This window comes from Pleuronectes platessa, chromosome 4 (assembly GCF_947347685.1).
Source record: "Pleuronectes platessa chromosome 4, fPlePla1.1, whole genome shotgun sequence".
Classification (NCBI taxonomy): domain Eukaryota; kingdom Metazoa; phylum Chordata; class Actinopteri; order Pleuronectiformes; family Pleuronectidae; genus Pleuronectes; species Pleuronectes platessa.
In genome coordinates this window covers 18489429-18504617 of record NC_070629.1, presented here as the reverse complement: position 1 = coordinate 18504617, position 15189 = coordinate 18489429, and the positions used below count along the sequence as shown (strand labels likewise).

Sequence of the window (15189 nt, the reverse complement as noted above, 5' to 3'; positions counted from 1 at the left end):
GAGCATTAAAACTCAGACGTGTTGTTAATCGCTGCTCTCTGAACCGATGGTGGAGGAGGTGTGCAACCTCACCGCTGGCTCAGCCTCTGCCTCATTGTTGTTTTATATTTTTTAGGGTTCAGAGGAGTCCAGATGGTCCACGCCTCACTGTGGCCACGAGAGAGGGAACAGTTGTGTTTGTGTTTATGAGTTTTAGATTTTGCAATTATGGCTCAACACAAAGAGGCCTCCTGATGCCAGATGGGGGCAAGCGGTTAGGGCGAGCGTCGGAGTGGGACGGCGTCGGTGTTCCACTCTGTCAGGTCCCCGAAACGTTGGGGCCAGGGCGAAGCCGCTAATGACAGCTCGGTGGCTGGCAGCAGGTCCCGCGTTCTGGTCTGTGTCTCCAGTTCCACTTTATCTTCCCTTTTTTCCCTCTGCCTCACTGTCTGTGAGAAATATGTTCCCTGTGGTTTGGTGGGAGCTGTGAAATGACGGCTGTCTGTCTGACTCCTGGTGGAGGCTGTGGAGGGAGAGGAGCAGCGGGTGAGGAAAGACTCCTTCTCTCTAATTGTGTTTATGGCCCAAGCGCAATTATCTCCTGGTGACTCTTTGAGTGACTCCACTATAGAAGTGTCCTCAGTGTGTGACCTCCTCACATTATAACACTGAAGTGCCTCCAGTCTTTGGGGCTGCTGCAGAGGACTGTCTGTGTCCTCATCAGACACTGGGATCACTCATTAAAGGAGCATTCCACACAAGTTTTTGCTTTCCCCTGCGGTCTCCAAGACTGCTTCAGGAACTTTTAACATTGTCTTGAAAAGCTTAGATGACATTTTTATAACCTTAAGTCTGTGCTGCCCCCCCCCCCCTTTTTTTTTAACAAGATGAAACAAAATCTACTGGATGTTTTTGGAAAGACAGTGTCGGTATGGGTCAGGAATCCTCCATGTCCCTTGAGGGGCATAAGGCATCGACTACCTGCCTGAGTCTGGGTCTGTCCTGGGCACCGTGTTGGACCTGTCCCGGTGTCAGACCCATCTCTTTCAGCTCGGCCCTCACTGTTGGCTGCTCTGTTGTTCTGGGCCAACCTTGTTTACATTTTCCAGGGGGTGTCATCTTAGGGCGATATTTGGTCTGAGGACATGACATTGTATCTGCCAGTGTCTGATCTCTAGCACCACACTCTGGCTTCTATACTTCTTTAACACTCAAATTAGTGGGTCAATACAGGTTTTTTAAACTTTGGTAAATTCTAAAAAGTCGAATGACACACCTACTGCGCGCAGAGGAGTTTGCCTTCCTGTTATTTGTCTACCTGTACATTGTGTTCAATTTCACAAAGGCTCCAAAGACTGAGGTGCTCTCTTTCACCTCACTCTCTTGTCATTTAGCTCGTTCACTTGCGCGTCACTTTTTCATCACTGCTATCGGAGCCAATAAAAACCCATGTCTACTCATTTTTCAGTTGACCTGGAGTGAATTTCCAGTTTACCTATTCCTGAGGCATCAGGGAAGAACATGTGAGACGGGGCATTTTTGACATTTTAACTGATTTCCCAGAGATTCATTCATTCACGGATCTTGAAGGAAATAGCAGTGACACTGTGGAGAACCTTATCCTACATGTTTAGTTTTTTTGTTTCTCTATCGGGCCTTTTTAGGAAACTTTTTCTCTCTGGGAAAATTTTAGCAAAACAACTTACCCTATTTGACTAAATAAATATTTTTGAAAGTTTAATCATGGGTCTTTGTTAAACCGAGCTGTTTCACCTTTTCCTTTTTGTGCTGCCGTCTCCTGCGACAGGGTCTGATTACATTTTCTCCTCGGTGATTGAGCTGCTTTGCCGTGTAATCTGCTCAAGGTGGGGAAGGTCACAGTCAGTGGAGCAGAAAGCCTTGTCTCATTTTACACCTCTGCCGCTCGCTTGTGTTTAAAGTTGGAATGGGCTTTGTGTTTGGTCTCCACGCTGACTCTGATCACACACTGCATTGATTAGAAGCTTTTAAAACACAAAGGTGCGATTTATAAGATTTTCATGCTGCTGCTGACAACTGTACCAGTCCCTTGTTGACGCATGGAGAACTGAATGTGTGTTGTGGGTGTGTGCTTTCTTTGCTTGCTTGAGAGATTGTGAATGTGTTTTCGGAAGCTTTTTGCATTAATGTCATGCTGTAAATCTGGGCTGAGCATAATTATATTTTCATTGTGTAAGGTCACGGCCTGTCTGTTTTTCCAGGATCCACCCAAACGTGTGCTTGTCTATTCTTAACCCAGATGCCTCTTGTTAAACACCTCTAAGCAGATTATGTGCCGATATGGTTCAGAATGATGCATCCCACTAAAAGCTCCACACAAGTTTTTTGCCCTTTTAATAGAAAAGTTTCCAAGTCCTCAGGGTGTTGTGGATTAAGAATATGTGGGGGAGTGATTTAAAGAGTGTGTGCACACGTGCTCGGAGGAGACTTATTTGTGCAGCTGATTCTCCTGTGGAGTAGCTCAAGGTCAGACACCAGAGGCCCAATAGCAGTTCTTCATCTTACCCTCTCAGTCCTCCCCCACCGCACCTCGCCCGTTTCCTCTCCATATGCCAAAATACTGCTGCCTGTCCTCTGAGGTCTGCTTCCTGCTGTGACTATCAGAGCAGAGTGGCACCGGGATGCTGCAGAAAAGGTTCTTTCTTTTTTTTACTGCATAGGAAAAAAAATAGGAATGAAGCATTTATCAGTCGGTTCCCAGTGGTTAGTTGTACCCTTTCAGTTATTTAATCAACATAATTACAATGGACGACCAAAGCTAGCAGAGTAAGCAATTCTCCAAGGGAAGGCGCAGCGGGCAACAAGCATTTGTTGTGGGTTGTAAAGATGTGGAGCAGCCGGTGGTGTCAGAGCCAAAGATTAATTCCAGTTATCAGTAGGAGCTGTCAGCTGTAACTGAACATCGGAAAACACTGACATTTAATCTGCCCTCGTCAGAATTATCATGATGTTCTGAAATGACTTATTTTAGCAAGGTTTCCTTCTTCAATGTTAATGTTGCACATTTGCTATTGTGAATAATTGAACAGAATTGATCATCTGAAGTACTTTGTTAGACTGCAGTTTATTTTGAAACAAGGAACTACCCAAGTCGACTCAGATCATAAATCATAGTTATACCAGCATTGAGACATGTGTTGAATCAATGTTGACTCTTCTGACTGCCAGGGCGTCTCTTTCAGACATGTACAACGAAAAATAAAACGGATCTTTACTTTTTCAGCTGGCCAAACCTGTTGCTCATCATGGCTGGGGCATTTGACCTCGACCTCCAACCTGAAACCTGTTGTTATCACCAGCTGACCTCAAACAGATGATCATAGAGCAGATTGTTTTTACTCTGGAGCAATGGGCCGGCAGTTTGGAATTGGCTGCTGTCCTAAGAAATAGCTGAGGGCAATTGTGATCTGAGATAAGACAAATGAAAGCATGAAATAGGACTTAAATAGAATATTAACAATACAATTAAATAAAGAATACAGAGAATATAAACAGAAAATATGAGTATATGTGCATGATATACAAAAGAAATGGTCAACTTTTTCAGCTGAATTGAGGTTCACTCAGCATGTGTGATTTTTGACGTTTTTTTCTTCTGTTTTGTCCTCACAGGAGACAGAGAATCACAGTGATCGAGAGCGTGTCAGATCTCAGATCCGGGAGTTGCAGCACGGCCAGCAGACGCAGCAGAGCAGAGAGTTGCAGAGAAGAGGTGAGAAACGCTCACTCGGCACCAAACTGCACGGGACGTCTCCTGGAGCAGTTGTCCCATCTTTCTACTGGCTGCGTTGGTACTTAATGTGTCTGCACGTGACATTTAGAGCACGTTTGGACATGCCATTCTTTCTGGATCATTGAATAACAAAAGCTTGTATATTCTGTAAACAGTCGCCTAAAGATTTAATCTTGGTAAGCAGCACTGTAGACGTGAGGCCAACACTGACCACCTCTGTTGCGTGTACCTGCGCCTGCATATACATCCGCCTTGATGCAATTTCCTCCTCGCTGCCTGTTAAAATATTCAGCCTAAAGGAGCCATTCTCCCGAGGTGTCGGTCAAGAGGTCATGTTAGCGCAGACTCTTTGAGCTCCTTCATCTGACTTTATTAGCTGTTTGGAGTCACTTACAGCCATAGGCTTAATGACTTAGGCTTCCTAAGTGTGAGGTAATGTCATTAACCACTCTATTAGACCAACCATTAATAAGGTAGGATGAATGCTGTCCTTCAGGAGGGAATGAATGTGCTTCCTTCACCGGAATCCTTGAAGCTTTGCAGGCGCACGAACCAGAGCTGAGGATGAATGGCTTGTAAAATGACAAACACGCATGGTTGACGAGTCATCAATGTTGTGACAGAAATTTGTAACATTTCAAAAACCTCGGAATTAATTGGACAACCGCCTTAATATAGGTAACAAAATTAAATGAATTAATTTTTTAAGCTAAGCTCAGGCCGGGCTGACCTTGAGTAGGCCTGAAGGTTGACAGCCATAATAATGTCATTCTGTGTGGCCTGGTTTTACCCTGGACTGTTGGCTTTGGGGTTATGGGAAGCAACGGAGGGAAACCCAACAGCCACACCTCTGCTAAATAAAGCTGATACCAGAACAGAGCTGAGGTCGGTTTGACGTGGCGCAGAAACTTCCCAGTGTTCCTGATTTATCCCTGCCTTACAATTTAAACCAGGGTGAAGCTGGGGTGACCAGAAAAGGACCACCGTAGAAAAGCAAAGGAGGACATGAATTGAGCAAGACACAGGACGTCTGTGGTCGGGACAGGACAGTGTAGCCGGGGTGGGGCCTGTTTTCAGCAGAGGGAAAGTAGCAGAAAATTGAAGTTTTAACTTAACTTAAGTTTTTTGGTCTTTTGTACGTAGCCCAAACGCATACCTCTTCCTCTCAGACAAAATAGGCTCACATTAACATTCTTTACCTCAATGACCATATGTCCAGCTGCACTGGGCTCTTGTGCAAACTGTAACAGGTAGGCTATGATTTAGGAAATGAAATGTTTGCAGAGACTCTCAGTGGAATGTGCTACGCGCCTCAAGTTCCCATAACAGAATCTTGCTCGAGTTGGACAATAATACAAATTCAAAATTTACACTGGACCGAGCACAGAAGCATCTTGTGCATTACCATAAATATCACGCTGCTTGTCATGCATATAAATCAGAACACCCTGGTGTGCAGCTGTAAAACCATTCAGCTGTATGAGAACTTTTATTGTCCCAGTGTAAAACTTAAAATCGAATTACTCAACCACTCTCCGCTGATGTCATTAAATAACGACTGAAAAATCTTTCAATATTTCATATGAACCCTGAGGTTGCATAACAATAACTAGTAGAAAGTATCCTTCACCAAAGCCCAACAATCTCTTTACATCCCACACTAAATGCACCAAATTGTGCACAAGCATAGACATCAGTCCTGTAAACTTACCTGATTTGACATGAATTATTCTCTGACACTTTGTTGAACATGTCAGAAACCAGCTGCCCTATCTTCAAAAGGAACTGAAAAATATATTTTGGGATTTGTCACATGATGTGGATCCAGATCAAAATTGAATGGGAACTTTCTTGACCCATATCCCATCCTGCCAACCAGTTTTGTGGTAATCTATTCTGGGTTTGTTTGCATTATTCTGCACACACACAAAAATCAGTCCATTCAATTTGCCAGATCCCCCCCGTCCATCAATCCATTAAATTATTCAACTTGAAATAACTAAAAATGTTGAAGAAAGTGACTTAAATACTGGATCTGCATCAAAAGGTCACGATCACATGACAACATGATCAAAGTGTTGATCCGTTGGCAGTGAGATCAAAAGTGAGCTTTCTCTGGTCACTGCTTGAGTTTAAGATAGATAAAGAAAACCCTTGTCCTTTGTTTGTTCTCTATATATTAACTGGCAGCAGGGTGCACAAGTTCAGCATTTGTTGCTATTCTGGAGCCAAAAGCAAACCTCTCATTAAAGTCCAGCAGCAATGGGGGATTTTCCCAGAAATTGCTACACAATGGACATTACAGTTAGTGAATGGCAAAGAAAAGAGATATGAACAATAACATGAGTTTGTAGGAGAAGCTGTGTTCTGGCTCTCACTTCAGTTACAGTTGACCAGTAATTGAGTTTGGGTTGAGTGCATCATTGGATGGAGACGCTGCTGCTGGTGAACCATTCAGTGTCACATGTGACACACACAGGAGCAACTTATTGTTTCTCTAAATCATGTTTCCCATTCAGACCATATTACATAATCATCTTGGTCTGTCTAATCAACGACTTGCTGCCATCTATAAATTGACTGTGCATTTGGATAGTGTCTATTTTGGGGAGGTGGAACACAATAACGAATACCAATAAAAAAAAAAAAACACCAGAAAAATATCAGCTGCTTTAAATGAAGCTGAGAATGTGTAGCCTTGATCCCGTTCAGCTCAGAGTTGAAAGAGTTTGCCGTGGCTGCCGCTCAGACGGGAGTTCCTCTTTGATTTGGTTTTGTAAATGAAAGCCATGCACGCTTGGTGAACCTCCGCTTGGTTGCAGAGTAAGAGTCGGTGAAGACAAGGGTCACACAGACGTGCTTTCATGTGTCTGCGACCCTACAGGTTATGTGGGAATCTGATAAACTTCTCTGATTTCGTTATCTGTGCTGCATACACGCTCTCAGATATATCGTTCACTGGATGCACCATGGGGAGCTGGAGGTAGAGACGATCACAGACTGAGGATGTGGGCACCGCTGTGTTGTTTGGAGTGTGGTTTCCTGGGGTGAGAAGGAGTAGTTGAGGAGCTTGGACAGAGGGGAAGGGGAAGTACTTCTCCTGGTCTCTATTTCACCCCACTTCCTCCTTGACTCCTTGGACTCTGTCCCAATGACTATGGCTACACCGCATGGCCTTTCCTCCTCCTTCATGCACATCCACCAACACAATCTAAGTAATCTCGCTCAGGAACTGAGGCTAGTCTGGAGGAAATGCCTACATCCTCTCAAGTCTCCAGGTGCTGGCTCTGTGATCCCGAGTGATATTTTTGAGCACTAGCCTCTCATGGGGCCCCAGAGCTGCGGAAGTATTTCATTTCCATCGGTTTAGTCTTTTACTTTTACTTTACCACCTCCTGTCTTTCTTTGCTCACATTCATCCTCCTCGCTTTAGTTTACTACCCCTGTAAGAAGAAGAACCAGGTTTTATGAATTCAGAAAAGGCACGTGGTACAGGGAGGTATTCATTGCTCATCTTTCATTGATGTTTTCTGTTGCAGGCTCCAACTCAGGCATGGTGTTGGTTCTCGATCACCTGGTGAAGGAGGATGGCCCTGGAGCTCTGCTGATCCAGCCTCAGAGAGAGGATATGAACACAGAGCCCGACCTGGTTCTCTCTCACCGTCAGAGGTCCGACTCCTCGGCTTCAGATCGCAGCATGGCCTCGGTGCTGTCCAGGTCCAACCAGGATTATGTGGCCTCAGAGAACAGTCTGGGCTCAGCCTACAGAGCCCGGCTGGACTCTGGAGCCTCAGACAGGAGCCTGGGTTCCTCCCAGCGTGCTCGGCTTGACTCTGGCGCATCCGAGCAAAGTGTCAGCTCCCTGTCCCACGTCAGACAGAGACTTGGCTCAGATGTCTCCGACTCTGGCGTCCGACCCCGTTTGGGCTCTGGGGCTTCTGACAGTATAGGTCCTTTGTCAAGGGAACGGACTGACTCCAGGACGTCTGACCTGAGCGTGAGTATGTCGTCTGAGGGGAGAGGTCCAGGGGAGGAGGTGGATGTGGCCATGAGTGGCTCATCTGACAGCACAGATTCAGAAAGCGAGAGCAGAAGCCAGGAACCCGCCAGCCTCAACGCTCCGTCCAGCCAGGATAGCAACAATGATGAGGAGCAGCCTGATGGGGCCAATTTATCTCGGAGCAAACCGGCAAATGGGCTCCTCAGTGACAGCATGAAGGGGCTGAACGACTTCAAGAAACAAAAGGTAAGCATATGCTGTCCTTGTATGAGATGAATGTCTGTATTTGAGTCTCGAGCACACTATACCTCAGGACACACAGAGCCAGCTGTAACAACGATACACAGCCTTTATCACAACTACACCACTAGGATGTGCTGCTGAGCTTCACAGCCCTGAGTCACGTGCAGCAACAGTCCATGCGCTCCCCTTTATTTTTTCCACTTCACGGTTCCTGACAAGGAAACCCCGTCACTCCATTCTTCAGTGAAACACAAGTCACATCGGCATCCACCATCAAACCAGACTCGGCCTCTGTTTGGACCTGTTTAACTTTTGTTACTTGGCGACACAAACAAACTGCTTCACCTCCGCGGCCCGTTAACCTCACCTGCTGTCAGAGAGGGATAGGCAGCATTATGGGCCAGAGGGTCTGTCTCTCCTCACCCCCCCAAAAGCACAGAGCGGCCGTCTCTGTGCTGACTGTCAACCGTGTTGGGGGGAGCGCGGGTCTCAGGTTCACCATGACGCCATCTTGTCGCTCATCTAAATGTGTTTACCCAAGGCAGGCCCTGGACTTCTTTTATTGTTCCCTGCAAGATATGCCGATGCTCAGTCTCCTGAGAGTAATGTAAACACTCTGGGGCCCATCATGGCCCCAGCTGCCAAAAAAAGAACGGAGGCCCACTGCTTCACTCTATACACAAATGTTACATAATGAAAACACCACTGGCCGGTTCTGTATTTAGGATTCGCTCTGTGTGTGTGTGTGTTTGTGTGTGTCTGTGTGCCCGAATGGCCATCCATGTAGTCTCCTACCACTCATGAATGTGCATCGCTGCCCTGTCAAATATGGAGCAGCCCTGTGCTCGTCAATCCAGGCTCAGTGCACGTTGACCCTTACTCTTCTCTACTTCCCCTAATCACTATGTTGCCATGTTTCTTTGTTTCTTCCTTTTTATAGATAACAGATAACAGGGATCTTCCTCTCACTCATGACAAAGCAAAGGATTCTGGTAAGAAACTAGTCCGGCTCTATTCAACCTGAGCTGATTCACTCAACATGATTTAGATAATCCGTAAAGACAGTTATCAAGGAAAACACCAGCTTCTAAAGTATGAGGACTTAGTGACACTCAGCTCAGTTTTTTATTTTTTCATTTTTTATTTTCTAGTAAGTGTCTAGTAAGACCAGTTGATTCACAGTCTCTAGTAACCCAGTATATAGAGACAGTCACAGTCATCAGTGTGACCATGTAGGGCCACTCACAAGAGACAGGTCTGCGGAAAGAGCATTTTGTAATCTACACCATTTTCTCTCTTTCTACGAGACAGCGCTCTGGGCTAGAGTGGACCTCTACTATAAACTGCGGTTTTCTTCTTTGTTAGGATGACCTCAGTGAATATCTTCTCCTCTAATCACTTGCTTTTTTTTTCCATTGGACGGTCCGTGCCAAATCCTGAGCTTTGTCCACGGTATCTGACAGTATTAAGGATCAGAGAATGAAAGAAATTTCCATGAGTGGAAAAACATGTCCTGAAAAGTCCAAAAACTAGCAACTGTAAGACAGTGAAATGGGGTGGGGAGGGGGGGTTGGTCAACCAAAATAAAGGGTCTGGAACAAACCCTAGAAAGAGGATGAAAAGAGGAAAGGGATTTCTTTGGGGGCTTTTCAGGTGGAGGAGGAGACGGAATAAGGAGATGGCGGAGTGGATCTAGGCTTTTTGTGTATGTGATGCATTTAAATCTTTTGACTGTTTCTCTGTATCTTAAACTCCTCATTTGTGGGATGTCTTTGCAGCACCTGAGAAGAATGAAGCTGTATTGGGACAATTCAACAAGACCAACTCTGTACGTGATCGAATGCGCAAGTTCACAGAGTCCGGCCAGAGCCCGAGCGTCACACCTTTGAAGAGCGCTCCTCTGAGGAACGGCACGACCTCCGGCAGCAACGGCCAGACGAGCTTCTCCAGAGCCACTGAGCGCTTCACACACACAGCAGCATCCCTCGGCACATCTGGAGACTCCACATCTCGCACATCTGTCGCATCTCAAAGTCAGGCTGCACCTCAGCCAAAAGGAGGGGCTAGCAAACCTCTGTCTGCAGCTGACCAATCGCTGAACTGCGTGGGTGGGACGAGGCATCCAGCTGAAAAAGATGTGCATGCCTACAGTAACTCAAAGGAGGACAGCACCCAAGGGAGAGCAGCCGGACAGCAGGTCACCCAGGGAGAGGCAGACCCGGACATGAAGACTTTCCTCACCATTGAGATCAAGGATGGGCGCACCACCACCTCCTCGACATCCACCCCCAGGGGCAACATCGTCCCCATCACCAACATGACCCCACGCATTGCCACCAATGCATTGGGGCAGAGACCAGGTAGGAGAATCAACCTTATTGCACTTATTCGAAGTGCTGAAAAACACCAGTTTAACATTGTGCAGTATTGTGTAGCTTTTTGGGTTTGAAGCACTATTAAATGTAATTTGTTTAGTTTGAGCTTCAATACTCCAAAATTCCATAGATTTTTAAGCTTTTTATGGAGCTGGTAGAGTATGTGAAGCTGCAGCTTGTTCCTGGAGCTATGAATCCTAGTTAAGCCACTTTATGTCTTTCCTTGCTTATATCAACACTTGGATCATGATGGAATCCCAGTCGCTGTGGCAGACGGCTGAGACAATGACTCGTTGAGAAGTGGGATGATGACAATGGTTTCAGTGATCCGAGTCAAAGCAGCATGGATGAGTGGGGATAGCTGTAGGAAGCAGCATGGTTGTACACTGAAGGGTATTTGTTATATCGTGGGCAAGTTGTTGCAGTGTGGAGAGGGGGGGTCAGTAGTCAACAGCAGAGAGGGTATCAGGACAAAAGAACAGTCTCAGACCAAGCTGAATAGTATCACTGTTACGATAGAGCTGAATAAGCCTGTGAACCCACACAGTAGATGATGTGTCAGACGTGCTGCTTCTTTGATACGAACAAGTAGCAGTTTACTTTATTTCGTGAGATGGTCGTAAAGGAAGACAAACATTTTAGGAATTCATTCCATTGGTCAGTTACAGCTGTTGAAAGATGAGAGAAAAGAACCTACCAGTCATGGATGACCCGGTGGTTCTGTGATTTAAACCCACTATTACATCAGTCACGTCCATAGATGGAATAGACCAAGTGACCTTCACTGCAGGTTATTCCTCTTGTTTGTTTGTTTCGGTCAGGATGTGTACCTGACAGAAACAAAGAATAGTTAACCTGATGCTTCATGCTGCTAACACAATGTTCAGTGATAGGATCTGACAAGTATTGTCTAAAAAATGAGTAAAGCTGGAATTGCAAGTACAATTAGTGATAACCAAAATGAATACAGAGTTAAGAGGTGTACGGTTCTTCTAGTGGCTAAGCACACTCCTGTATTTATAAAACAATGAATATGAACATTTTATCTTGATACAATTTTTGCCCATATCACAAAGCCCTAGTAAATCCATTCATGTCACAACCAATTAGATAAGAAAAACCTCATATTTAGACTTTATATATGTATTTGAGAAGAAGTATTGAGTGGTTCATCAATAGATGGTCTCAGTTTCAATATTCTAAAATCTTCATCAACATATTGAGCAGCCAGCCAGTCTCACAATCACATACTGTTCTTGTAACGTAATGTACATACTCTGTACGGGACATACTCGTAGTGCAAACAGTCCCAGCAGGGACTCATTAATTGCATGAATCACATGAATCTTTCAGAAGCAAAGCTGCTACAGCTGCTGTTACGGTCTGTCCAAACAAGACGTCTTAGGTTTCAGCTCTTCCCAGCAACCGGGACCTCCAACCCAAACTGTTTATTTAAGACTCGAGCTGAACCTGTGCGATTATAGCCTCCTCACCTCTTACAAACACCCCGGCCCCCCTTCCCCTTCCAGTCCAGATTCTGGCAGCTCCACTGGGCTCCTCCGCGAGAGTCACACACTTTCTTTTCAGCTCAATTTGCTTTAATAGTTTTGGGCTCCCTTTTTGGGAACCTGCCTGCACCTACCATGACTCCTAAATTATACTGTGCACAACTCCTGGATATTACACAGGAAAATGCACGAGCGTACTCTTGGAGGCAAAGGGAGGGAGACTAGTGATATTTTTTTCACTCGTCTCTCATTAGACATGAGTACCTGCGGTTTATGACACTATGGCAGCTTATGCAATTGAGTTATGGCTACCACCAACGCAGTACCAAGCCATGCACACATACCAACCGTACACATGCATATGGGCCCCTAGGACCTTTATTGGCCATTGGAGTTTGTTCTAAATCATCCTGTTGCTATGGATTGTATCAAATACCATTATTTTTGAAAAAATTTGTAATATTTCAAATCCAAGTAAATCCTTTATCTTTAATGTGTCTGTTTCAGAGTTGACCCTTGGCCTCAGAGCAACGCCATTCAAGATCTCCTCTTCCGGCCTCTCCTCTGGATCCTCCATCAAGGTACATTCTGCCTCAGGAAGGATTTCTTGGGCTAAGGTCCCAAACTTGACAGAATTTGTCAAACACACTTTTAAACAAAAGCCGTTTCCAGTCCCTTCCAATTAGAGATACATGCTTTGTTTTCATCTACCGTTTTGTTTCTCACTGAATCCCCCAGTTGAATTCCGTCCGTGGTTTTGCTGCATCTCCATCTGAGCGATCACCTATAAAGGCCTGAAAAGCATGCGAGTCGGGACAATGAAAGGCAGACGAGTGTGAGAAACAGAGTGAGAGGAGGGAAGCACAGTGTTTATCAAACACAGAGTGGGTAGCCAGTCACATCTGTCCTTGTAGGGTATGTGAAGGAGAGAGGGAGCGGGAAGGAGGTGCTCCAGGCAGTCCTCCTTTTCTCTCAGCCGACCGTGCCCGCTGAGACCTATCAGAGAAATGTTTCCTAAATCACACCTGTCTCTCCTTATCTACCCCAACTACTGTCCAGCTGCATTAAAACACAAGTGCTTCCTCACTTCGTCACTTCGCCAAGTGCACTCTGATTTGGTGATGCTTGTCTTGGCTCTGATGGTTAAGAAGAACGTCTCCACTCCCATCTGCCTCATTCCTTAGCTTACTTGCTCCTCCGAGAAAGGAAGTGTCCTCATGAATGGAGAGCCGGGGATTTGGAGGGTGAAGAGATTTGCTTACTTGTTTACTCTTTACCGGCTGAGTATCCCCCCAACCCTCCACCACCCGTGTCGAGCACAGCGGCAACGTGGTAATGTGATCAGGGAGCTGGTTAATTAGGGCTGGGAGGAGGCACCAAGTTGCTGCGGGGAGGATTTAGGGTGTTGGAATGAGACGGTTTCCATCAGTTAGGATCCTTGTTGAGTCGTAGAAGCACAGGGCCAATTACAAACTAAGACACTGCAGCAGAGTCTTCCAGAGAAGAAAGTGATTTTGCCAAAAACAAAAGACAAAGATCGTGGAGGAGATGAAGTTCATATTTGACTGACTCTTACAGCATCACCTTAACGACATGCAGGTAATGTCTCCGTGTGAGGGCTAACACGTGTTTATGATATTATGCATTTTAAATCATGCTAAGAATAGACCTGCATCTCGATTTGAAATAGTCTCTTTTCAATCTGAACAGCACAGTATGGATTAAAGCCAATAAATCACGTTATTGTTAACTATGTTGTCATTCATTACTACCGGGGATACGGGTCATACCACAGGTTTTATAGCTGGGTGTAAAATAAATACCTGTGTGACTGCACCACTAGACTCTGGCACAAACACCACATCGTCATCATTATATAGGTTTAACGTGAATAACTTCGTTGATAAACCAAAAGGCTACAAACCTCATTCACTCTATTCTTCACTCTGATAGTCTTCTGCCAGGTTTGCCAGACAGAGCCTGAGTGATTTGGTTAATGAGAATGTAAAAACAGACATCGATGTGAGCATCAGACTGATCCGCAGATCAACTCAACCTCCACTTTCTCTTGTTTCTCTGAAGTTCAAGGTTGTGGGAGAGGCAGTGACACGTCAGGGGAGGATTCATATTAAAGTCGATCATATAAAAACCCTCATATTAGTCTATACTACATGTTCATTATAGCATGGTGATTGTGTAACATGTGGTGCTGATGTAACTGCAGCTATTGCTATTTAGCGTTGTTGATTGTTGTTTATTGACCACAGTGGTTCCTGTCTGTGACTCTGATCTGGTTGGGTGGTCCAGGTTGGTGGTCTAGCTTCGAAACTTTCCCCTTTTTTTTTATTCTAATAAAACATGTTGATGCTGATGGTATCAGCTCTCGCACAGTCTTGCCTGTAAATTGCACTCTGAGAATCAACAGAAACAAACCTTGAAGTTGGAACTAACAGTGGAAAGAGTCAAACACTGAAGATCAAGGCTGGATGATGTCGTGTTTCAGCACAGTGATGAGAGCTTATTTCAGACAGGTGAGAACAGCAGCTGATTATTGATGCTTTCATGCTCCGACTGATCATCAGCTGCTCCCGCTCATCTCAGCTGTTGGTTCCACTGAGCTCAGCCTTGAACACAAATACAAATTATTTTTTAGCTTCATAACCAGGGTGACGACACGACAGTTAATCTCTTCCCTGTGGTCGCAGAGGCCCACAGTCAGTGACCGACCGTCTTAATGTCACACGGAGGAACAAGGACCCTATTGTAAACACGCGGCTGATTCATGACACACGCTGTTTACCCAACCAGTTCACGTGTGTCACAGATTTGAGTTTGGTTGCAAACTGATATAAGAGAGAAAGAAGATTAAATGTCATCCAGTTCCTCAGATTCTGCCATAATAATACAGAACTATACAAAAACAGAAAATAGTGTGTGTACGCACTTTGGTCTATTTTTAGTTTTGCTCCATCCTTCTACATCTCTTTGCTTTACTGAAGAAGAAAAAGAAGAAGAAACGTTAGAGCTGTGATGCATGATAAGGCCAGAGTCATGTCCTTCTTGGGGGTTTGACCCACTTTCCCTGTTGCCACTCATGTGTCTCTCCACACTACACTGAGGCCAGGTTCTTCCCCAACAAACTGATTCACCTGTTGCCCTTTGTCCCATTGTTCTCCAGTGAATGCCTGTCCTGATTCATGCACTCAGTGTTTAGAGTCACACAAAGAAGGGTTATAGAGTCTTTGCATTCATTCGTTCAATTTAAGGTGAAGATATTTACCTTGAATTTTTCTGTATTGATTGAATTCCTGT

At 45.1% G+C, this 15189-nt stretch overlaps 1 protein-coding gene across 4 annotated transcripts in view; it reads left to right on the top strand.

Annotated features, from left to right (window-relative positions):
• The window catches only part of smtnb (smoothelin b), a 47900-nt gene that overhangs the window by 21166 nt on the left and 11545 nt on the right, over window positions 1-15189 (top strand). For all 4 annotated transcript variants that reach the window (XM_053420272.1, XM_053420274.1, XM_053420276.1 and 1 more), the window contains 5 exons: window positions 3631-3730; window positions 7291-7997; window positions 8935-8986; window positions 9773-10354; window positions 12385-12458. In XM_053420272.1, the coding sequence (XP_053276247.1) occupies window positions 3631-3730; window positions 7291-7997; window positions 8935-8986; window positions 9773-10354; window positions 12385-12458 (1515 nt within the window). The remainder of the gene's footprint in view (window positions 1-3630; window positions 3731-7290; window positions 7998-8934; window positions 8987-9772; window positions 10355-12384; window positions 12459-15189) is intronic.